General features: G+C 53.4%; 4 protein-coding genes across 4 annotated transcripts; 2 read left to right on the plus strand and 2 right to left on the minus strand.

Moving 5' to 3' along the window:
• Positions 1-983: 983 nt before the first annotated feature.
• PG997_005220 (uncharacterized protein) lies at positions 984-1433 on the minus strand (the record flags this gene model as incomplete). The annotated part of the gene is made up of 1 exon (XM_066809535.1): positions 984-1433. One exon carries the CDS (start codon positions 1431-1433, stop codon positions 984-986), a length of 450 nt encoding a protein of 149 aa, XP_066673153.1.
• A 5806-nt stretch (positions 1434-7239) lies between these two features.
• PG997_005221 (uncharacterized protein) lies at positions 7240-9193 on the plus strand (the record flags this gene model as incomplete). The annotated part of the gene is made up of 5 exons (XM_066809536.1): positions 7240-7350; positions 7406-7571; positions 7625-8065; positions 8132-8368; positions 8418-9193. 5 exons carry the CDS (start codon positions 7240-7242, stop codon positions 9191-9193), a joined length of 1731 nt encoding a protein of 576 aa, XP_066673154.1.
• A 6708-nt stretch (positions 9194-15901) lies between these two features.
• On the minus strand, positions 15902-18062 carry PG997_005222 (uncharacterized protein; the record flags this gene model as incomplete). The annotated part of the gene is made up of 2 exons (XM_066809537.1): positions 15902-16304; positions 16402-18062. 2 exons carry the CDS (start codon positions 18060-18062, stop codon positions 15902-15904), a joined length of 2064 nt encoding a protein of 687 aa, XP_066673155.1.
• A 735-nt stretch (positions 18063-18797) lies between these two features.
• On the plus strand, positions 18798-23386 carry PG997_005223 (DNA polymerase alpha catalytic subunit; the record flags this gene model as incomplete). The annotated part of the gene is made up of 6 exons (XM_066809538.1): positions 18798-19095; positions 19152-19255; positions 19313-19555; positions 19651-21329; positions 21382-21580; positions 21635-23386. 6 exons carry the CDS (start codon positions 18798-18800, stop codon positions 23384-23386), a joined length of 4275 nt encoding a protein of 1424 aa, XP_066673156.1.
• Between the last annotated feature and the right edge of the window lie 92 nt (positions 23387-23478).

Below are 23478 nucleotides of genomic sequence, written 5' to 3' on the forward strand. Positions count from 1 at the left end.
ATCGTCGGTCTCTAGTGCATTTGGTGTACGCCCAGAGACATGCAACCAAGTGGTACGAAGCCAGAGGATGTGTGTTATGAGCATGTATGTTGCCCCGCCAGGGAGGTGTACGTGCAAGTGTGCAAGTCAAACAGCGGCCTTCTGTCAACAGCAACGGCGCTAACGATGTGGGTGCATGTATGTGGCATAGCAGGTAGGTGACACAGCATCACTAGCCACTTCGAGTTCGGCTACGATGACTTCGGTGAAACTGTCGCAGGTCGTATGCCTCGGAGGAATAATGCTGAAGCTGGAGGATGGGTTTCTCCTTGCACCAGCCTGCGCTTGCAGATCCGTTCGACTTATGCCCTACTCGCAGAACTAGCTAGGATGAGCGCTTTGGGCGCGCGCCGAATGGCCCTCCTTCGTTCAGCTCGCCATTATCCAGGACCAGACAGTCGGGTTGGGTCGGGAGAGAGCAAACATCTCAACGCGCTAATTGACTGATCCGCGACCAGAGTTTCCCGAGAAATGCGGCCATTATCTTAAGCAGTCGGCATGGTACCTAGTGATCGTGGGTGAAAGCATGCGAACCGATGCGGCCTATGATATACTATTTCTGCAGGTGTGGTATTGGATAGATTCAGCAGTCCAAGGTATCTTTGGCCATTGCCATCTCTGGTGTTTTTTTCCTTTTTGGAGGAGAAAACGAACTGAGACTGCCGGACTCGTCTTAGTGATCGCCTCCTGTGCCATAAATACGAACAGACATAAAAGAAGGCGTTATAGGGCCACGAGCAGGGCGGTTTCTTAGTGTATGAAACGGCCCTGGGGTGTGACAGGGAAACAAACAAGCGGGCAACAGTGGGCGTCGCTTTCGCGCCAGTCTATTCTTGACCATCACCACCACCACCACCGCCATGGATGGCCCTGGATGGGGGAGGGGCTGCAGTGGACGTCGTGTGCGCGTGCTTGAACCAAATGCATGTCAATCAATGCTTGTGTTACGCCCAGTTGTTGTCCTCAGCGCCGCTCGTTTGTTGGTATGGCAGCTTGGTATTGCTGGCACTAGCGCTTATGTTATGGCCGGCTGCCAACATAGCAGCGTTGGGTCTCCTGATTCCTCCGTGACCGAGTTGGGCTTGACTTTGGCGACATCCAGCCCGAGCGGAGGGAGCGGCCTTGTCATATGGTCCCTTGCATTTCGCTCGCACCACAGCGCCTCCACCGATTGGTTGCATGGCAATGACCAAAACTGACGACAGCTTCTGCGAGTAAGTAGGCCAGGAGAGAGAGAGATGGCTGGCGTCAGCGGTAATGGGTTCAGCTTGAACTGGATTCACGACCAAACCGCCCGGAACGTGCCATACTTGGCAAGGCTTGGGGGTTTGGGAGGGCCTGGAGGGGGGCCTCATTGTCATGGACGTGGGGGTTTCGGCAGTCCAGAACTTCATACTGGTTCCTCCTCCAGCTAAACAGGAGGACACGAAACCAAGAAGTTGAATCTCTGCGCAATCTGACTCTGCCAGGTGCATGTAAGATGAGATCCGGCTTGCAGGTCGTTCCATACATGATCTTATGGAAGAACTTAAAACGCGGCAAGTTTTCTATCACATTTCTGACGTGCCACCTCTTGCCACTTCTTAATCGACAGAACCGAATGTCTGCTTTCTGTTCCTTTTCTGCCCATAGAAAGCAAGGGCCCGAGACACTTTTGATATTGCTCTAAATATGTATGCATGTACGGCTCCCACATGCCATCTCATATGGGGTGAAGGCGGTTCATTTTTTGCTGGTCTCTGCTTGGCAATGCAATTGGAGATGGCTTCCAACCTGGATGCTCCAGCCATCACGCAAATCAGCAACCCGCATTACGTAGGGCGCATCCCTGGGCGTTTGCCTTTGACAAGGAGGCTAGAAGTCCGAGCGCGAAAGAACATGAACTACCTACATATGTACTTCTCAAAATGGTAGTGGTGGTTGCATTACCACACCTCCCACTTCAGCTAAATACGCTCCCCGGCTCGGCGAGAAATACCCTAACCGAAATACACCTCCATCCGCGCGGGGCCGACACCAGCAGAGTCACCTTGGGTGCGAATTGCCCCGGCCAATGTCACATCGATGGTTCCTGAAACCAGCAAAAGATAAACGAAGAGACACGTCAAGTTCCTGATGCTTACCTGTGGTCTCATTCTATGTACGCGGCAATGAAAAGTCCGGCTCGGCCAACACGTTGTTGTTGATGCCGAATTCATTCGACATACCTACGCACGATTCGGTTCCCTCCTACATTGAAATACAAGTACACAAAAGGGTAGGGTTAGGTCTCAGAGGACCATCTGGCCCGAGCTAAGCCTCCCCCGGACGCCAATGTCACCCACGTCTATGAAAGCGAATGTTCGTCATTGGCTGTTTCTCGTGGCATACCTAACTGTTAGGCTCTTGGGATATCTGTGGCTGAGAATCCCCCAGGGCCTGAAGGCACCTGGCGTATCAGCCCAGATAGTCCTGCTGCAAGGACTGATGAATTTTTTGTGAACACGCAATCACAAATCAGCAGCTTGCTTTTTCCCCCTTCATCTGGTCTCCAACACAGCGGCCTATTACCTAGTTACTCCATCACCTATTCCCAGCACCTGCATCGTCCAAATTCATCATCATTCCCACGTGTCAGGTAGGGCATGGGTCGAGGAAGCGCTCTTCTTGACCGGGCGGGCGTCGGTGTAAGTGAGGTCTGCCCAGTTCAGCAACCAGATGGGCATAGACGTTGTCGCTGACCGGTCATGCCGAGATACCCAGCATCTGGATTGGAGAATTGCGTGTTCAGGCCCATCCAGCTGCCTACTTACTGACTTGACCGGATTTCCAGATTGCCCTTGTTTGGAGAATGAGGTCGTGATTAGGTTTCGGGCACTAAAGATAGCGGTGGTCTCAACGAAAATAGGGCAACAAAACGACGGGGCTCAGATCAGACTTGTTTCACTGGAACCAGACATGCCTCGAGTTTAAATGACCTTTAGTGTGTATAGTCGCAACGGCTATACCAGGACATGACCATAGTGCTCTTAGAGAATGGATCTACCCCGCTCTATAGCCCGAACCGTGCCCCAGTATCGTGAAGATGCAAACGCAGTCTGGCGTGACCATGCAGAGCAAAGTCCTCTCTTATCTTGATGATGGCCTCCTTGATGGGTTGCGTCGAATCAAACGATCGACTTGGCCGAGTTGCAGATGGATCGATCACGGTACGGAGTACATCATCTGGGATCTTCCAGAAGGATTCGTATATTTATTACAAGAAAACTGGACCGCAAACGTGGGGCAGCCACAGGCAATCCACCTGCACCTTCGCAAGCAGAACCGCATTCGAGAAGCGGAGAGGGCTTGCAGGCTTGACATGTTCTTCTTCGATCTATCCGCTGGAGTTTGACAGGCGGAATATACTCCCATATTGGCGTGGGATTCGGCGTGTTTGACGGCTGTGAAGCACCAATCGACCAACCACACGCGCACGCGCGAGTCAAACGCCACAGAGCCAGGAGAAGGACCCAAAAGCTTCGGCGATGGCCGGTGGATAACCTCCGGCGGGCAGCATCGCGAATGACGACGACGGCGGCGACATGGCTGGGCCGTAATTCCAACTATTGCCGACGGTATGGCGGTGCCCTACTTTTGGGTGGTGGTGGGCGCCTTCTCGTTTCGTGTCGGGCTTTCTCTAGGGCTCGTAAGGGCAAAATGACAAATTGGCACCTTGCCCCTTACTTGGGCAACATTGGCTTTCCTAGCTTTCCTAAGGACCAAGATGCGGCGAGTTTGTAGGTGCCATGTGCCCTGGTTTCAAAATCGCTCTAACGAAGCGATCAGGGGTTGGCTCGGTGATTCATACCTTTCGAGGCTGAGGCAACGACGTGAAGGATTGGCGTCGACCTACAGCCCGGATGTAGAGCACGATCTCCCCGACAGGTCCGATTGAGCCAGGTAGCCATGCATACAGCTCGAGCTAGCTATACGTGATATCACCTATAGGTAGATACATCATGAGTATCCCAAGCCACTTCGCGGTGCTAGTCCGCCTTTGGCCGAGGCGGTCGAGTCCTGCTACTACGTATGTATGCCCTCTGCGGCGGTGATATGAGAACCTAATAGATACCTACGCAGGCAGGTTACATGGTGTTGAACAGTTGGCAACGTGCGTATATACAGAGAGTATTAACATATGGCCGTGGTGCATTTAGAACAGATTATTGTACTCGTGAGCGAGGTACACCTCATGGATGCCTCTTCTTAACCAACCACCATGAACAAGAACCAGCAGTGCTGTATTGCATGTATGTATTTACCGACGTCCAGGCCCTCAGGCTACCCTAACCTCCGATATTTGCCAGAAATGTGCCCTAAATCCTGGCTAAGAGGTAGCTTCCAGGGACTGTCCAGGGCTCTTCCGATTCACTGTTACTTAAGAACGTGCGTCTCCACAGCTCTTTCCCAAAAGAAAAGAGAGGGCAGAAAAACACCAAAGCGGCTAAACCCCACCGAGCCACTATGGGCCTCCTTACAGTAATAGTCCGTCCACCTGCTAACCAGCTAACCGCTAACCTAACCAGAGCCCACCGACGACCCGAGCCAGAACCGACTAAGTGGGCTTTCGTCACCCTTGTCGTCGACAGGGAATAATGGCACACATCAATGCAGATCCACCTGATACTGCGACTTGTCTTTTGCTTTTTCACCTCCGCGCCCTCTGTTTGGTGTATCTGGCCATGTTCTGCGCCGACCGGCACTTGTACTGCTGGGCGTTTTGGTCATGAGAGATAGAGCGCTCGTCTGTCTCGTCCAGATGGATTGGGGAGGGGCGCGCCTAGATCGGTTCTGCGTACATGTATCGACAAAGGCCTGCGTAATTATCCCAGCAGGCACGATCGCGAGATAAGTTACAGAGATATTTGCAAGTCACCGCTGACCAATAAGTCGTAGCGATCATCACCAGGCGTATCCTCTTTCCTTGGACATGGATATGCTCTTCATCTGAGAATCTAGGGACCCTCCCCCCCCATGGGAACGACGGGGACTTGGGCTGCTTGCTTGCGTGCGTCCGGGTCGCGTACCGGCCACGGAGTACCAGCGGCCTCCCAGCCTGTCAGGGCTCAGGACTGTATGGATGGAACTACTCTAACACGCCATCGCATGCACATTGCTTTGTCGACATCTCCTCTACCTTGGAACCTCCCCAAGTTGTGCTGTGTAGGTACATGCCCAAGTATCTACATATACCTCCGTACTCACTGGCCTATTGGGACTTGGGGAAGCCACCCATGCCAATCTCCTGATGCCGCTATCCTCTATCCGAGCAAGGGTTTCAACAGGCTGTGTGGACGACCTCAGCTTCGACTTGGTCGTCTCTTATGTACCCTTCTCTCCCCTCTCCCCTCAAGGTACGCATGCCCGCGTGCAGACCCCCTAGTCGTTTGGCTGCTGGTCTTTCTCGCTTCTCTACTGTTCTTTGGCTGCATGTTTCGTTCGCCATACTGTATAGTTATCTGCCCACTTTCGCCCTCTCTGCCTTTTCCAGCAGAACCACTTGCCAGAGGGTGTGGTGCATGATCGTCTTTTTTTCTGGGCTTGCTTCCGGCTCGCCTGGCCAAGTACTTTGGTATTGCCAAGAGAGTGCATGGCCATACCAGGGGTGTAATTGCATCGCCGGGATCCTTGCTGCTACGTACTTATTCCCAGCTAAGGTACCTCATCTACCGGATTGCGACCTCAACGCACAGTATCTCTCCCCTCTCCAGACCCTCGATCAACACTTGCTAGAAGCGCTTTTCCTTTTTTATCTGGTCTTTCCTCGTGAACTTTATAATCTGTCTGCCCCCGGGCGGTCGCGGTCCTTGGGCAAGAGGGCTCGTATCGCAGCTTTATCTCTGGGTTTTTATCCATTCACTCACTTTACTCCCAAATAAATCATCGACGCACCAGGAAACTATCGATTCTCGCCACTCGCAACTTTCAGATCTCCGTCAATTCCTCTACTTGCGGAAACTTCTCGCTCGGGCGTACAGGCAGGGCAACACGCCATCTTCATTTTCCCTGATTCGACCCCCTGAGCACCACCAGCAGCAGCAGGTGCCGGCTTTTCTTATCACATTGGCCGTCTGATGGTTGGCGTCTGAGTGACACAAACTGCAAGCACCCGTTTCCACTGGCGCGAATACCTCAACGGGCTTCTCCCAGTCGCCGCATACGAGCTGCCGTCCTGTATCCCACGTACTGTATCTACTTTGCCTAGTGGTAGCTCGTCCGGTGGGGCAGCTCTCTCTCTCTCTCTCACCCAGCCAGCCCAGTTTCTCAAGTCCCCTTCATATTCCCCTCTCCCTGGGTCCCGAGACAGGTCCAGACATCGCGACGAGGCATAGCGAAGAGTCTCCTTTGCTCCATGTCTCAGTGGCGTGGTGGGGACATAAAGAACTACTCTGTACTGCAGCGCAGCATCCTTGCTGCTTGACCCATGTCCAGTTCTGAGACTACTGGGGATCTCATCGCGACCTAGAAATCGCAAACGCGGCTCATAGCCTCTGAGAACGTTGATATTGGTTTTCTTTGTTCTCAGCCGGCACCAATCCCGCTTAGCGACTCTTAGTTGCAGCCGCGTACCAACATATACACCTACCGTCGTTTGGACCTTCTCCATCGCTTCCGACCTCCATGCGAAGTAGGCTCCCGCTGCCGTCTTCAACAAAGAAACACTGTCTCGTCTGATTATTACTGACCCTCGACCTGCCTTCTGCAGTCCTATTCAGGCTATTCGAGTTCGCACATTGGTTTACAGGCCGACCCCCTTTCAAGAGCTTGATCATATAACCCGATCCCACCACGCTCTTCCCCAGCTCTACACACACCCTAGCACATATAAGAGAGCAATACACGACACACCTAGGCCTCTCACTAGTCTCCTGCCGTATAGAGCTTGGCTACAGATCCTTCCGGCACTACTTGGACAACCAACGCCGCCTACTCGTATCTGCATTTCTGTCGTCCTACATCTCACTGTCGACTAATACCTCGGAGGCTCGCTGTCTTTCAATTATTTCTGAGCGTGTTCTCGAAGTCTTATTAGAGGCCTTGGCCACCATCTGCTTAATCGCCTCGGTGGTCGGTCATCAAGGTCTCGCTCCCAGAGAACTCTTCTTTTGTTTGCTATAGCTTGAGAAGCCCAACTATTGCGCACCTGTCTAAGTTACCCCATTCGTCTCTGGAGTAAAGATGGTTCAAGGTTTGAACAGCTCAAGGGAGGGCCTTCCTGGTCGCATCCCCTTCAGCGCGGAAGACGGGTACATCACAGCAACAAACCAAAGGCTCGAGGGCCGCCCAAAGGTATGTTATTTGATAGCTTCCCTTTTGACTTGTACTGATCGCATGTCTCATACAGACTATTGATCGGGCACTTCGTGAAGATGCCCGCCTCGAGGGATCGCACTACTTTGTAGTCTACATTGATACCACCAGTGAAGTCCAGACATTAGGTCTTCCACAAGAAAAGAGATCAAGCATTACCAAGTTCTTCAATAAGAACAAATTCAGAGCATGCATGTTGGGTAAGCACCCACGCAAGCGAAGCTTGTAATTCCTCACTAATAAGCAACCACAGAGGATAGCAATACCTCAAATCAGATGTCGGCCGGTAACTCTGGGACCAGACGTGGCCTAGATACTAGCTACTCTCAGGATTACGATGGATTCGAAGACGCCAACCAGTTCAAAGCCAGAAAACGACCAAGAGGCGGTATGTTGCGTCAGGCGGCTGACTTTGGTGATGAAGGCCTCCAAACTGCCTCGTCGACCCGGGCCATTTCAGTGAGCGATGAGAAAGAGCTTTGGGACTTTTACGAGCAAAGATTCAAGGACTGTCAACAAACGGCCTGCAAACTGATCGCCAAGGCCTGGATCAAAGCAGTCGAGCCCAAGAAGCAATCCACCCATCCATACACCGGCAGCGACGAGAAGGCTCCTGACTGGTGGCCACAGCCCTGGGGCACTGGCAAGGAAGACCGAGTTAGGCACAAGGAACCTGATCATCTTTACAAACGAGGTATGCTTCCTCACCAAGCCGACAAGAAGCACGTGTACAGGTCTCGCTAACGAAAACTTCATGCAGAACGTGTCCATTTATTGAATCACATCCTAAGAATGATCGTGGTGCCGAACAACCAACAGCATGCTGACCTGAAGAAGTTGAACCTCAATGTCGCCAAGCTGAAGGATGTTACGAATGAGGCCCTTTCTGGCTGGTTCACTGACAAGGACAACCCTAACAATGCACTGAAGAAGCCCAAACTCGACGAGATCTTCAAAGTTGCAGCTCAGGAGGAGCGATTCAGACATGGCCAGATTGGTACGTTGACTTGCCCCATGTTACCGTGCTGCTAACTGACCGTTTTCAGGCCCCACGACCAAAGTCCATGTGAAGTCAGACGATAGACCTGGCGATGGATATGCTTCCGACCGTGACGAGACCTCGCAGTACAGAGCAGAAGAAGAGCAAGAGAATACTCCGATGTCTTCCAGGGTGTCCCCAACTAGAATCCCTACAACACAAAGTCTCTCCTTCAATGGGTCAAGTCAAAGCCCGAATCACATCCATAGCAGTCATTTCATGGCCGATTTGCCCGCTCGCGACGCTTTCCACCAACAGCAACCACAACACCATCACCATCAGCAGCAGCAACCACATCAGCAGATCTTTGACTCGCACCTGGCCGCTGAGCAGCAGCAGCAGCAGCATTATGTCGACAATTCCGGATTAGGCAGCCACACCGCCCAGCCGCTGCATAGTCACGGAGGCTTTTCAGACATGTCGTACGCAAACCATGACACTAGCAGACGCCCCTCGATGATTCCGACACCAACGACATACCAGAGCCCTGTAACGTCTGCGGCCACCTACGAATGGGCGACTACTACACATATACCAAACGCCACTTTTCCGTCACACCCAGCTCCTTCGCACGCCAGCCTGATGCCCCCTAATATGCAACACTACATTCTTGGAGACATGGGACGAGACCAAAACTCCGCCCACGCGTTTAGGCCTGATGGGATGCACTCGGGGCACATGGGTCATCCGTCAGGATACCAAGACTACGTCCAGCACGATGCCAGGGGACTTGCAGGTGGCGGCATCAAACTTGAGACCCAAGGTCACAACATGCTCACTTGAAGTACGACCAGAGCTGACCAACGATTTTGGACCCGGGGCTGGTTGAGCAAGTGACGGAGGCCCCCGGGCCTTGCGTTATTGTTTCAAAGACAGGAGGCTGGAGTCAACAGGACAGCCCGAAGTACGATTTTCCGATTTACGGTGGCATTATGAGTTTTGTCTTTTGCAAGAGATACCGGCCTGTTTTGCGACAAACCTTGAGCATACTAGCCAAGATTTCACCCTTTCACGATCTCATGATCTATGATATCCCATCTCCGAGCATCAGAGGTTCATCACTACGTTACCCAGGATGCCCGCTGTGCTTGATTTGCTTTCGATTTCCTACTTGTTTCTTTTCCAGTTGGGGCGGTTCGCGTATCGGCCACAACAGTAATACATCAGACGGTTCCTATGATCATCTATAGAGCTCACGGATGCTGCGGTTACCTAAAAAGCGTGGAGTCATACAGTCGGCGGAGAGGCAACATGTGCTTTGGTTTTTCCCTTTTATGTTTTATGTTGTCACGAACGAATGCCTATCCGCTACGGGTTGTCTTCTGCGCTCTGTGTTTAACCCCATCACTACGCCTGGCCAGCAGAGCTTTGCGGAGGTGCTTCTATGTCCTTTGTACACGGCGCGGGGAAGGTGGTCTTTTTTCTTTTTGTATGGTTTTGCATTGGTGGTCAAGTCTTCGAACTCAAGCATACTCCCCTTCATTTTGGTGGACGGTTACTTGATGCCATTTTTGGATCGGCTCTTGCCTGGTCTGAACGGCTTTTACAGCGCGCATGCCTCCTTTTGCCCGCAGAACTCTTCGGAAGAGCGGGGAGGCTGCTTGCTACCTCTGCGACACGGTTGATTTACGAAGGCATAAAAGGGAGGTGAAGGTCCTCCCACTTGAGAGAGGCCTGGGGTGGATTGCTTATCAATGGTTATGATTTACATGGACTGCCAAGTTGGGTCAGTCTTCGGACGACATTCTAATGGTGGTACGCAGTACTATGTTTTTGGGTGCTCTATTGTACACATCTCAGAATCAGACTACATGATCGGACGGGCTCACTTTACTCTGGTATGGAAAATCAAATTAACATGGTAACTAGCTCATTAACTGCAGTATTTTTGCCCCGTAACAACTCACCCAAACTTGACTACTGGGATATACGTGCTACTGTGGCGGAACTCTAGACCGGACCTTAGTACGTGCCAGTTTGGATTTCCTATAACCATTGCCATCCGTGTTATTAGAGGGTTACGTCGGCCTACTACATCACGGCTACTTCACAGCACTGTGTGCGAAGAGACAAAAGCCGCAACGTCCACCGGTCTATGGTCATGGCATGGTACGGTGATGGGTGTCAGTGTCAGTGCTTGACAGGTGAAGAGGCCAGCATACTCTGGGGGGGGATGACGTGCATCCCCGTTTCAATGGACCGCTACAGAGAATAACAACTGCGTATAAATGTTTATCAACCAGGATGTGTGCAAGTTTTGTTGTTTACCCTGCCTGTCACGGCCTGTCATGTACATGTCCTGTATCATCATCCTTCAAGCAAACAAACACAGAATCCTACTACGACATACAGTGAATCAAACGCAGCCAGTCACCACGCAGCCAGTGACGGTGAACCACATCTCAGCCTTCCAGTTTGGGATCATGTCACCTCGACCATCTTTCTTCAAGTTGATTTGGCAGAGGGGAACGTAGAAGGGAGGAGCCCAGACGCGAACCGCATTAATTCCATGAACGGGTCGTCCCCTGCCGATGCGCGTGCCATTTACCCCGAATGCAACTGTAACTCTCGGTATCGGGAGTCGACAGTGAGGCACGTTGATTTGTAAAAGTTGGTCCTCTCTTCGATATAAATGCGGCACACAAAATGTATAATGGGGGGTTTTATTCAATTTAGTGGGCGGTAATAAGGCCGGGGCCAAACTCGGACAGGACGCAATTGGCAGGGCAGGGTGGGAGTGCAGCAGGCTGGGCCAAAAAGGTTCCGGTAACATCTCATATTCCAGCGTTGTATGTATGCCAGATAGGTTCAATGAGAGGAAGCTGTTCAATTCCTTGGGGGTCCCGATGATCGAGATTAGAACCTGATCCTGCGGGAGGTGACCGAGCCAGTTGGACTGGTTCCGGGGGCCTTCAATCTCGGTCTGCTTGGTGCTTCAATTGATATATCGAATCCCCCTCCACCCCCCGGCACGGATATGCTTATAACCCGGTAAACCGGTGTGTTTGTGTGTAGGTACATCATGCACCGAATAGGAAGAGGAAGAGGAAAATGGAACAATGGAAGGCACACCCAACAACAGCCAGGAACTGGAACGCTGTCACTGCCACTGTCACTGCCATTGCCCGCCTTGCTCCCCTCTCCCTCTCCTTCAACTCGCCCACCCTCCCACATACATCCATACTCCACTTGCAGCAATTGATGTAGGTACTCCAGAGAGGTAACTCAAACTCGCCTTTCCCTCCCTCTCTCTGTTTCTCGCTCTCGCTCTCCCCACCCATTTCCCCATTGCCTATTGCCCAGTGCCCAGTGCCCAGTGCCCAGTGTGCTCTACCCAATCCTCTCAAATCCGCAAGGTAAGCCGTCTACGGCTAGATCACCAATCGCATTTTATGACATGTCACCTTTCGTCACTACTCTGCAGCCTGGGCCAGATCAGACTACACACGCGTTCCCTGTTTGGCCTCATCTTGGGCGCTTCGCCATCTGCAAATAGCAGGGCGATAGCATGGCAAATCATCAGCACAGTGCCTGTTCGCCTCCCCCTACACTTCCATGTCGTTACGTATGAGCTTTGCAGGTGACAGACATGGAGATCCTTGTTTGATCGTGTCAAGATCACCCCCGAGATTGACCGTGTGGCCTTTGACAGCCAGCCAACTTACGAATCAGACCAGGGGAGAAGCTGTCTTGCAAGGGAAACGCAGCTGGACTGGCTGGCAATCGAGCATGTAGCCAGCTGGATGTGCACAGCTATCTCATGCAACTAAACCTGCAACAGGGACGGACACGAATAGTATTAGCGCCGCGAGATATCGTGTTGCTCTCCCCTTTCCCGTCGGGCGACATGGGGTGCAATCCTTCGCACGCGCACTCGCTCGCGTCCCCCATTCGAATGCCCGCGTTGGCTGCAAAGCAGTGCCCGTACCCGCTGCAGCCATGTATGCCCGTTCCTCAGTAGCAACGGTGGCGGCTCTCTGCAGCAAGCACAGGCCAGGGGGCGTCGAAAGGGGGGAGGGTGGGATGCTGCAACGTTAGCTGACAATCTCACAGGTTCCGACGCTGCTGATATCTACTAACACGACACCGATACTGCTACGCTGCGAATGAAACTTTCCAATGCTCACCACCCTCACCTATACGGTTCTGACTTCCGGTAGCAATAGGGCAGGGGGGACTGGTTAGCCGATCCCAGTTCCGGCTACCTGGTCCTGAGTTATACAAAAGGAACCCGGCGGGGGAAACGCTGTATGTTACTCCTATCAGATCATCCATATTCTAACACGGTCATGCCCAACTCGGTTCGCTTACCTGCTTGCTGCGCATTGTGCCAGATTAAGATTATTTCAGCCGCCGAAGCCGAAACACGTCCAAATGAGGTTCTTAGATCATCTCTTTGTCCTGCCGTTTCAGCCTCGCAGCGGTTGATATGAACTCAACCATCGCCTCGCTGAGCGCCTAACTCTTGATATGTTGCCAAGGCGCCTACATGTATCTTTTTCTTTGTTTTCGCTCTATCAAGCGCGCATAAGATGCGGACCGGAAGCCACGGCTCGCGACCCGAGACCCAATATTGCAAGCCATCATCCGTTTGTACAAACATACATTCTGGCTTCTTGGGTGGTCCAAAGAAAGGGGAAGATACACAATATTTGTAGCCTCTTTGGCAATGTTGCAGCTGAAAGACTTGAACGGAAACATCGATACTTGCTTCAAGCAAAAGCATGCACCAACCCACATTTGGTCCAGATGCAGGCAGCGAGCGGACCGGCTCTGCTTACATGTCTGTACATCCTCTCCAAACGCAGGTAACCAATATGCACTACAGCGTTCCGGATGCCTTCCCCTAGGCTCGGCAAGCGATGCTCATGGCCGCCGCATTGCATCCAATATCCCATGGTTTTTCTGTCAGATGATTTTAGCGTCTGCCCACCTCTATGCATGGTAATCTGCATTGCGACTACTTACTCTTACGCCCTTTTTGTACATTCTGTGTTTGACCCTTACTACTATCACTACATTGAGAACCTCTGCTCCTTTGTAGAATGTTAATTTCGAAGTGGCGAGAGATGACAATGCAGACTCTTTGACAAGTTTTACCGATGACGCTGCTGATGAGATCGCTTTGGGATAGCAATTCGTAGCCGGGCTGCATGGCTTTCTGCATATAAGCCGCCGCCGTGGGGGTTGGTTTGGAATGCCACGGTGACGACGACGTCTTTGGCTATATTCGGCAATGCTTCTCAATCAGGCCGCATATACTTGGGTAAGATACCGAGAAGCGTACACGATGTTGGCTGGGGCGAAGGATGACGACTGCGCAATGAAACTCTCTCCTTCCGAGGTACATCCTGCCCACACGGGAGAGTGACTTGGACTACTTGTTGGTTACTTTTGGCATTTGTATTTCCTTTTACTAGGAAAGAACATTGGCGTTTCCGGGGAAGATGGGTTGGTTCCCGAATCCAGGGACAGGGGCAGCCGGTGTAGGCCGGATGCGGAAGCACAAACGGACCTCGGGCAAGTCATATCAGGATGATGCCCAAATTGCTTCCTGTTCATCGTCATCGAGGAACATAAACGCCAGTCAGCATGTTGAGCATCCAGGAATCCGAACCTGTTCCCCTTGTTCACGGACAGACCTATACGACTTCTACTTGCATACGTAGGCAGGTACCTTTATTTTGCCAATAGAAGAAACGTGAGAATATGAGGAGTAGTGCATGATTACTGTTACCTAGGAAGCACAGGTGTCGTCAACTTGCTTGCTTCCGATGCCGACTGATTGCTGGTGGTAAGTAGTATTTGTAATTACTCAATAAGCCGGAAGTTGATGATGCTGTGCTCCTACGCAGGATGGCCGGCCGGGTTTATTATCTTTCAATGCGCTCCAGTTATAGAGACCAAAAACTCAGTGGCAAATATTCCAATATTAAATTGAAATAAAAGAAAATAGATAGATTTGGATGCTCGAATCTTGTCGTACGTTCCGTCGAGAGGCGCCACAAAAGGGGCGGGGGAACTGAGGCAACGAAAAAAGTGACCGCAGAGGGAATCGAACCCCCTTGCCTTTAAGTATAATGAAATAATGATACTAACCGCTAGGCTACACCAGCCCGGTCAAGGTAGGTATGGGCTTTTACGATAGATGAACCCATTGGCAGAGCGAGAGGGCAGTGAGCGGGTTTGTTGGGGTTTGAGCTGGGCTTTCGGAGGGTCGTGGCTTGGGGGGAGGGTGAACTCAAAATAGGGGGGCGGTTAAGGGAGGGCTTGGGGATTTGAAAGCGCCGGGAGCCCTGGGTCAGTACTTACATGTAGATAAGGTGAATGAATGATTGATGTCAATGGGTCGCAAGGCTGGGCAGGGCTGGTCGAGAAAGGGGTAGTGTATAGGGTTGTGTTATGAAGTACACATCTTGACTCGACGCTATGTATTCGAGACCAGTTGGGTTGATGCTATGGTTCATTCATATAAACCCGCTGACTGGGTTTCTCATAGACGCAGGATAGATGTTTTGCAGCGCTTGGGTGATGTTCATGGACAACCACATGGCCTCCCCTGCCCGCCTTTCTTCCCCTTTGCCTGCCGCCGAGGTCTAACTCACTCGCCCCTGAATCAATAGTTGAAGATACAATACCGCCCCCTCCCCTCCCCCCTTTTCCAGCGAAGGGAATGGATATGACGATATAAATAGGGACAGCCGTACTCCCACACACATTTGTTCCCCACCTAACTCCCACTCTTACACCCACACACGCGCGAATGTATGTATATATAGGTGGCCATATAGCCCATAGTCCGTAAGGCCCCCTTTCCACGACAAGAAAAAGTGAGCACTCGCGTCGGACAAAAGATGACACGGTTATCCGTCCACCACGATCAAAGGGAAGGGCTGATCCTTCCGATTTGTGTCACACATTGCACAGCATATTCATATGTAGGTATGTACCTAATGTAGGTACACAAAGCACGAAGAAAAAAGAGATACGTGGGGCCGGGCGGGCCGGGGAGCCGATACACCGGCCGACCGGGCTTGGGGCTCGGTGAGGGTGCGGTTTTCGTCATGTAGCGATGGGGGCTATTGGCGGTGGACGCGGTGTGTGTGTGTGTGTGTGTTGTTTTACTAGACTTACCTGGGATAAGTATGGTAAGTGAGAAGTGAGGCGCGCCGTTCAGCGACGACGAATATCGCGATGACATGTTGAGCAATTTTCAATGTGTTTGATGTATGAATAAGTGGTGAGTAAGGCACGTAGAACATTAGACGAGAGGTAAAAGGACGACAACGATATGGTTGAGTGAGGTTATTTTATCAGCTGCGCTTCTATGCACTTCCTTCCTCTGCCTCCTATTCCGACACAGTAGTAGTATATACAACAAAAACTACAGCAAGGAGCTAGCCGTCTCCCTACCATACTCAAGCCCCTTCCCCCATCAACACGTAAGCCATCGTAGAGATTCGTGATAGATAGATAGTACACATATAAAGGTTATTTTACATTAACAGCCCTCGACATCCTCGTCCACGGATCCACCTGCTGCTGCTGCGGCCTCCTCGGCGTGCCCTCCAAGAACTCGTGATCGTCCTCGTCCTCACCCTCCATCTCCTCCTTCTTCTTCTCCTCCTGCATCCGCTTGAAGCTCCAGGCCGGCTCGTACTTCTCGCGGTCCTCAAAGTACTTGACCACGAACGCGTTGATCTGGTTGCGGCGCGGCTTCAGCTTGGCGATGGTGTCGGCCGTCGCGAGGTCGCCGAAGATGAGCCGGTCATAGGCCGCGATCATCTTGCGGGCCAGGGCGGCGATCTCGCCGCGGGCGGTGGCGTGGAGCTTCCACATCTCGCGGCCGACATCACTCTTCGTCGTCACCACCGCGGGGACGCTGCTGCTGGTGCTGGCAGGATCGGCGGCAGCGGCGGCGGCGGCGGCGCGAGGGGGGCCAGAGGAGGAGATTGTGGAGGGGTACGGGGGTCAGGCCGCCAAAGGCGAACTGCTTGGTCGCCATTTTGTAGGGCTCCCAGAGGTTCTCGAGCGCCGTCACGAGTTGTTTGCCGAAGGCGAGCTTGGCGGCCGCGGGGTCCTTCTTGGCCATGTCCTCGAAGGGCCGCTTGACGGCGTGGGCGAGCTGCAGGTAGATGCGCATGACGTGGGCGTCGGGGGCGCGGAGCGAGGTGATCATGACGTCGAAGACCTGGGAGCCGTTGTGGAAGGCGTGCTGGTTCAGGTTGTCGCGCAGGCAAGCGTTCATGGCGATGCGGAAGGTGGGCGCCGTCATGAAGGCCCGGGGCATGATCCAGAGGTACTCGGCCATCTTGCTGCTGTTGTGGCCGGAGCGCAGGGAGCGCAGGAGCTGGTGCCAGTTGTTGGCGTCGGGGCTGACGCCGAATCGGCGGACGAAGACGTCCCAGTAGCGCGGCACCAGGGAGGTCTTGGTGGTCTGCTGCAGCGCGGCGAGCACGGCGGAGAGGGTGTTGTTGCCGGGCTTCGCGCTGGTGGGCACGCCGGGTTTGGCGGCGTGACCACCGGCGGGTCTCCTCGGCTGCAAGGCCATCCTGTTGGACGGTCTCTGGAGGACGTCGACTTCCGGAGGGGCAAGGTGAGCTTCTCGGACCATCTTGATCAGGGCTTCCTCGTCTCTGGGTATCCCCATTGTTTGCTCGATCAGCTCCAGGACCGCTTTATTGTCGGCCGACGATCCCAGTAGCAGAATCCTCGCCATAGCGCAGACGAGCTGCTCGTCGATGACAAGACTGGCAGATCGCCACTTGGCTATGACCTCCTCCCATATGGCCTTGGCTCGCTGAATGGTTTGGCTCGTAGCCTTCGACAGCTCCCTCTCCTTCTCCGATGAACCAGCCGCACTGTCCTTCTGACGTTGCTGTGGTGTTTTGCGCGGCCCAACCTCGAGCTTGGCACGGAGAGCGTTCAGGATGGTGGTGTATGTGAAAGCGTCGGGGCCCTGACCCCGTCGTTGGAAGACTGCACTATGGTGAACATGGTGTCGATGTCGCCGGCCCGGGCGCAGACCTGAAGCAGGGGAGTTGTAATGCTGGGTATTGGGCTTGATCCGGTCGCTCTTCAGCATGTTGTTGTAGAGCTTGACCGCCTCGGCCACTGCCAGCTTCTTGTGGTCGGACAGGGCACATCCCCGGAAGATGATGGTGTATGTCTGAGCCGTGGGCATCTGCGCCCGCTTCTTCATCTCGTTGAAGAGCTTGATGCCCGAGTGCAGCTTCTGGCGGCGCATCTCGTAGTCGATGAGGTGGTTCCAGCTGACGGCAATGTTCTTCCCCTTGCTGGCTTTCAGCACCATCAGCTTGGCCTCATCGAAGCGGTTCTTGTCCAGGATGGCCTGGACCTGGTTGGCGATGTGGAACGGGTCCGAGAGGTATTCGAGCTGCTTGTTGACGCTCCATTCCAGCGCCTTGGTGTCCTTCTTGCTCATAACTGGTTTATCTTCTTCTTCTTCGCCATCCTGCTGTTTCGTGCGTTCGACTGCCGTGGTGGCGGCCGCGAAGCTGCGGGTTTGCTGCTGAGTAGAGGTAGTAGATATTATAGATCGCCGCAGCGCATTGGAAGTCGGTTCTGCGGCCAATGCATGGTCAACGACGGCAGTCAAGAGCCGCCTCGTACAGGCCCGACAGGTAAACATGGCAAAGAACCAACGATGGCAGTATGCGACAGCGAGCAGTGCATAAGAAATAGGATCGTTTTATATATTCACCGAGAAGTGGCTGTAAGGGACGAATGCATGCATTTCCAGAGCTTGCGACAAACCAAAATTTTACTGGGGCTACCCGAAGCTACGGCCTATCAAAAGTGACGTCGATAAATCTTCACGCCCAGCCTAGCACGTCCAGTGTATTGCGCCAGTGGCTTCACTCCCTCCATGTATGGAAATTTCCCAGAATATAAGCAAAAGACATGAAGATAGGCCTTCGAATCGAGGAATCTCGTAAACCTCTCTACTTCAAATTCGACCAAGCTGGTTTGCGGGGGGACAGAGCGATCCTCAGATACGATACTTGTGTGCCCCTCGTTCTCTATTTCAGCCACGCCCTAGAGGGGTACGTACCTGCCACCACTTAAAGTCCGGGTGCCTTCTGTGGAAGCGACAGGGGGTACGCGCGTGGCCCGCGACGCGAACTTGCGCTGTAAGTGGGCCACTTTAGACACGCGCTTCTCCCACTTAATTAATAGATACATCGTGTCTCCCCTACGGCGGTACGGCAAAATAGAACCCCAAAACACTGAAAACCCATACCTTCATTACATGCCAATTGCACTTGTTCTGGGGTCTTTTTTTCTCATTGCCGCTTCCTGACCAGGCTGGGTCATGACTTGTAACTTCTTGTAATACATCACCAACCCAAACCTTTTCTTCACCATGTCCCGGGCCGGCAACAAGCGCAACAAGTTCGCCGAGCTGCGAGCTCTGCGAGCCTCGGGCAAGAAGGCCATCGACTCCTACGAAACCGAAGACACCGCCGATCTCTACGACGAGGTCGACGAGAACCAGTACAAGAAGATCGTCCGCGAGCGCCTCAACCAGGACGACTTCGTGGTCGACGACAACGGCGAAGGATATGCCGACGATGGACGCGAGGAGTGGGACCGCGTCCAGCAGCACGACTCAGAGAGCGAAGACGAGAGGGTGATACGAGGAGGCCGTCCCAGCAAATCAGGTATGCCCAAGTTCCCTTGTTGGACTTGACGACAACCCTTCTGACTCTGGCTCCAGACAAGCGGAAACGCGATGAAGAACAGGCCAAGAGAGACGCCAACGACAAGGATATCAGCGAGTACTTCATGAAGGGCCGCACTGCCCCTCAACCGAAACCCAAAGTACGATTCAGTCGTTCCTTTTTTATATGCACAGCTCAAAACTAACACGCCAATTAGGTTGTCAAGACAGAAGCCGACGACAAATTCTTGGCCGACCTCTTAGGCGAGGTCGATACCAATATTCCAGCCCCCGTAACACGAATTCCCAAACGGAACCGATCCCCCGAACGTAGAAGGGCTCGCGTATTGTCTCCAGCTCCGGAAACGAGGCAACCTCTGACCAAAAAGGCAAGAGTCACCCCTGAGCGACACTCGAGTCCCGGCTTCGACGATGCTGCTATCTTCAGTGATCCCGTGGACGTCGACCTCCCCCTCCCACTAGAGAGATTGCAATGAGCGACATGGATCCCGCTCCATCCTCTCCCACCACAAAAGTAGTCGAACGCAAAGCTCAGATTAAGACCGAGCCTGCCGATGACGAGGATGATGTGGACATGATGGAAGTGGCCCACGCTGGCACCATTACCACCGCCAGCGTTAACTTGTCCTCGTCAAGGCCCATCAAGAAGCTTATCAAGCCAGACCCTTACCCGACTCCGGCCAGCTCTTCACCTACAAAGCCCGCAGATGCGACTGTCGACTCCTCGTCGTGGAATAAACTGACTAGTCAACTCAACGTCGTGAGCAGCCCACAATCGGAACAAAAGAGCATCGGCAAGATCGATTACAAGGACGCAATTGAGGAGGATGGCAGTCTCAACTTCTTCTGGACTGACTACACGGAAGTCAATGGCAGCCTCTGCCTTTTCGGCAAGGTTCTCAACAAGAAGACCAAGTCGTATGTCAGCTGCTTCGTCAAGGTGGACAACATCCTGAGGAAGCTTTACTTCTTGCCTCGACAGCACCGCAAACGAGGTGGTGAGGAGACTGCCGATGAGGTCGAGATGATGGATGTTTACTCTGAAGTGGATGAGATCATGACGAAGATGAACGTTGGGATGCACAAGATCAAGGCTTGCACCAGGAAGTATGCCTTTGAGCTTCCCGGGATCCCTAAGGAGGCACAATACCTCAAGCTCCTTTACCCCTATAACAAGCCTCAACTGCCTCAGGAGGCGACTGGCGAGACCTTCTCGCACGTCTTCGGCACCAACACTGCCTTGTTCGAGCAATTCGTTCTGTGGAAGCGTATCAAGGGCCCCTGCTGGCTCAAGATCAAGGATGCCGACTTTGGCAGCTTGAAGAACGCTTCCCACTCCAAGCTCGAGGTTCTCGTGGAGCACCCTAACATGGTCTCCTGCGATTCCGAGTCTGACAACTTGGATGCGCCTCCCCTGACCATCATGAGCGTGTCAATGCGGACTACGTTCAACCCTAAGGCCAACAAGCAGGAGATTCTTGCTATCAGTGCACGAATTTATGAGAGTATATCTCTGGCCGACACTACGCCAGCAGAGAAGCTTCCCTGCCGGACATTCACCCTAATCCGTCCGAACGGCGCAGCATTCCCCATTGGCTTCGAGAAGTTGGCCAAGGAGAGGAAGAAGGGGCTCATCAAGCTTATGAAGCAGGAGTCGGAGATTCTGTCTTTCTTCCTGGCACAGGTTGACGTGGTTGATCCCGATGTCATCATGGGCCACCAGTTTGAGGGTGTAGATTATAGTATCCTCTTGAACCGACTGCAGGAGAAGAAAACCCCTCAGTGGTCCCGCCTTGGACGTCTCCGAAGGTCGGGCTGGCCGTCGTCGATCGCCAAGGTTGGTGGCAATGTATTCGCTGAGCGTCAAGTTATGGCCGGACGTCTCTTGTGTGATCTTGCCAACGACGCCGGAAAGTCGGTCATGTACAAGTGTCAGTCGTGGAGCTTGACCGAGATGGTTAGTCTCTATCTTGGTGGCGAGAAGCGCAGAGACGTCGACAACGATGCTGCCCTCAAGACCTGGGCCGCCGAGAGGAATGGGCTCATGGACTACATCACCCACATGGAGGCCGATACCCACTTCATCGCGGCACTCGCTCTACGAACCCAGATCCTACCTCTGACCAAGGTTCTTACTAACTTGGCTGGTAACTCGTGGGCCCGAACGCTCACGGGTACTCGGGCTGAACGCAACGAGTACATTCTTCTGCACGAGTTCCACCGCAAAGAAGTACATCTGCCCCGATAAGCAACAATTCAGGGGCAGGGCGAAGGCCGATGAGGAGAACGAAGAGGAAGCGGCTGGTGACAGCAAGAAGAAGGATAAGTACAAGGGAGGTCTGGTTTTCGAACCAGAGAAGGGTCTCTACGACAAGTTCGTTCTTGTCATGGACTTCAACTCCCTTTACCCATCCATTATCCAGGAGTTCAACATTTGCTTTACTACAGTAGATCGCACAGCATTGGTAAGATATACTATACTCCCATTCATCACTTGATAGTGCTAACACACATCTTAGTCGGAGGATGATGAGGCCGTTCCTGAAGTTCCCCAGGAGCAGGACCAAGGCATTTTCCCCAAGCTTATTGCCACACTTGTCGGCCGCCGTAAACAGGTCAAGTCCCTGATGAAGGACAAGAACGCGACGCCGGAACAGCTCGCTACTTACGAAATCAAGCAGCTTGCCCTGAAGCTTACCGCCAACTCCATGTACGGTTGTCTGGGTTACACCAAGTCGCGTTTCTATGCGCGTCCGCTTGCTGTTCTCACAACCTACAAGGGCCGTGAGATTCTGCGCAGTACCAAAGATCTTGCCGAGTCCAAGTCTCTCCAAGTCATTTACGGTGACACAGATTCGGTCATGATAAACGCCAATGTCAACTCTGTAGCCGACGCTCTCAAGGTTGGCCAAGAGTTCAAGCAGGCTGTCAACGAGCGCTACCGGCTGCTAGAGATTGATATCGACAACATCTTCCGCCGCATCCTGTTGCAAGCCAAGAAGAAGTACGCTGCCATCAACCTGGTCGAAGTACCGGGCGGCAAGTGGGAGGAGAAGATGGAGGTCAAGGGTCTGGACATGAAGCGCCGAGAGTACTGTGGTCTCTCCAAGGAGATCTCGTCGCGCCTTCTGAACGACATCCTCAGTGGTGACGACACCGAAGTCTCGGTTCAGCGTATTCACGAGTATCTCCGCGAAATTGCCGCCAAGATGCGCGAGCACACCATCCCCGTGCAGAAGTACATCATCTTCACCCAGCTCGGAAAGGGGCCCAAGGAGTATCCCAATGCCGACTCTATGCCACAAGTCCAAGTAGCCCTGCGCGAGATTGGACGGGGCAAGAATGTCCGCAAGGGCGATGTTATCTCATACGTCATCACGGGTGATAGCAAAACAACCTCGGAGCCTGCCGCGAAGCGAGCCTACACGCCGCAAGACGTGATGAAGGCGGACTCGAGCCTGCAGATAGATGTGGAGTGGTACATCGGCAAGCAGATCTTCCCGCCCGTCGAGCGTCTTTGCGCCAACATTGTCGGCACGTCCACGTCGCAACTCGCGGAGCAGCTCGGACTTGACGTGCGGCGGTACGCCAACAACTCGTCGTCCAACCAGAACGGCGGCAGCAACGACCTCGAGATCCACCCGCTCGAGTCGCAGATCCCCGACGAGGTCCGCTTCCGCGACTGCGCCCGCCTCTCGCTGCGCTGCCGCAAGTGCCGCGTCTCGTCTCCGTTCGAGGGCCTCATCACCGCCGATAACAAGCATAATGAGCACATCACGCCCCGGGGCGTTGCCTGTCCGTCTTGCTCAGAGACCATTCCCAACCTGAGCATTGTGGCACAAGTCGAAGCCGCGGTGCGCGCCCAGACGAGCCGCTACTACGAGGGCTGGCTCGTGTGCGATGATGCGTCTTGCGGCCTCCGTACCCGCCAGATGAGCGTCTACGGCACGCGCTGCCTGGGGCCCAAGGGTCTCGCATCGGGCTGCCTCGGCCGCATGCGCTACGAGGTCGGCGAGCGCGACATCTACAATCAGCTCGTCTACTTCGCGTCGCTGTGGGACGCCGACCGGGCCAAGGCCAAGGCCGAGGAGACAGGGGACGATCAGAAGTTGTCGCTCGCGGAGCGCGAATGGGTCAAGACCTCCGCGGAGCACAACCGCGTCCGCTTCAACACCGTCAAGGGTGTTGTGGAGAAGTACCTGGACAAGTGTGGACGTCGCTGGGTGGCGATGGATACCCTGTTTAGCAAGTTGGGATTCGTTGCTGCTTGAGCACGTGTGTACATGGCAATGATGGTTTTGATGTTTTCGATATGACATGGGTCTCGGTTATGAGAGGCGACTATGACGATACGGGCTAGGAT

The sequence above is a fragment of the Apiospora hydei genome (genome assembly GCF_038363865.1).
Source record: "Apiospora hydei strain CBS 114990 chromosome Unknown utg000004l_segment0_segment0, whole genome shotgun sequence".
NCBI classification, from domain to species: domain Eukaryota; kingdom Fungi; phylum Ascomycota; class Sordariomycetes; order Amphisphaeriales; family Apiosporaceae; genus Apiospora; species Apiospora hydei.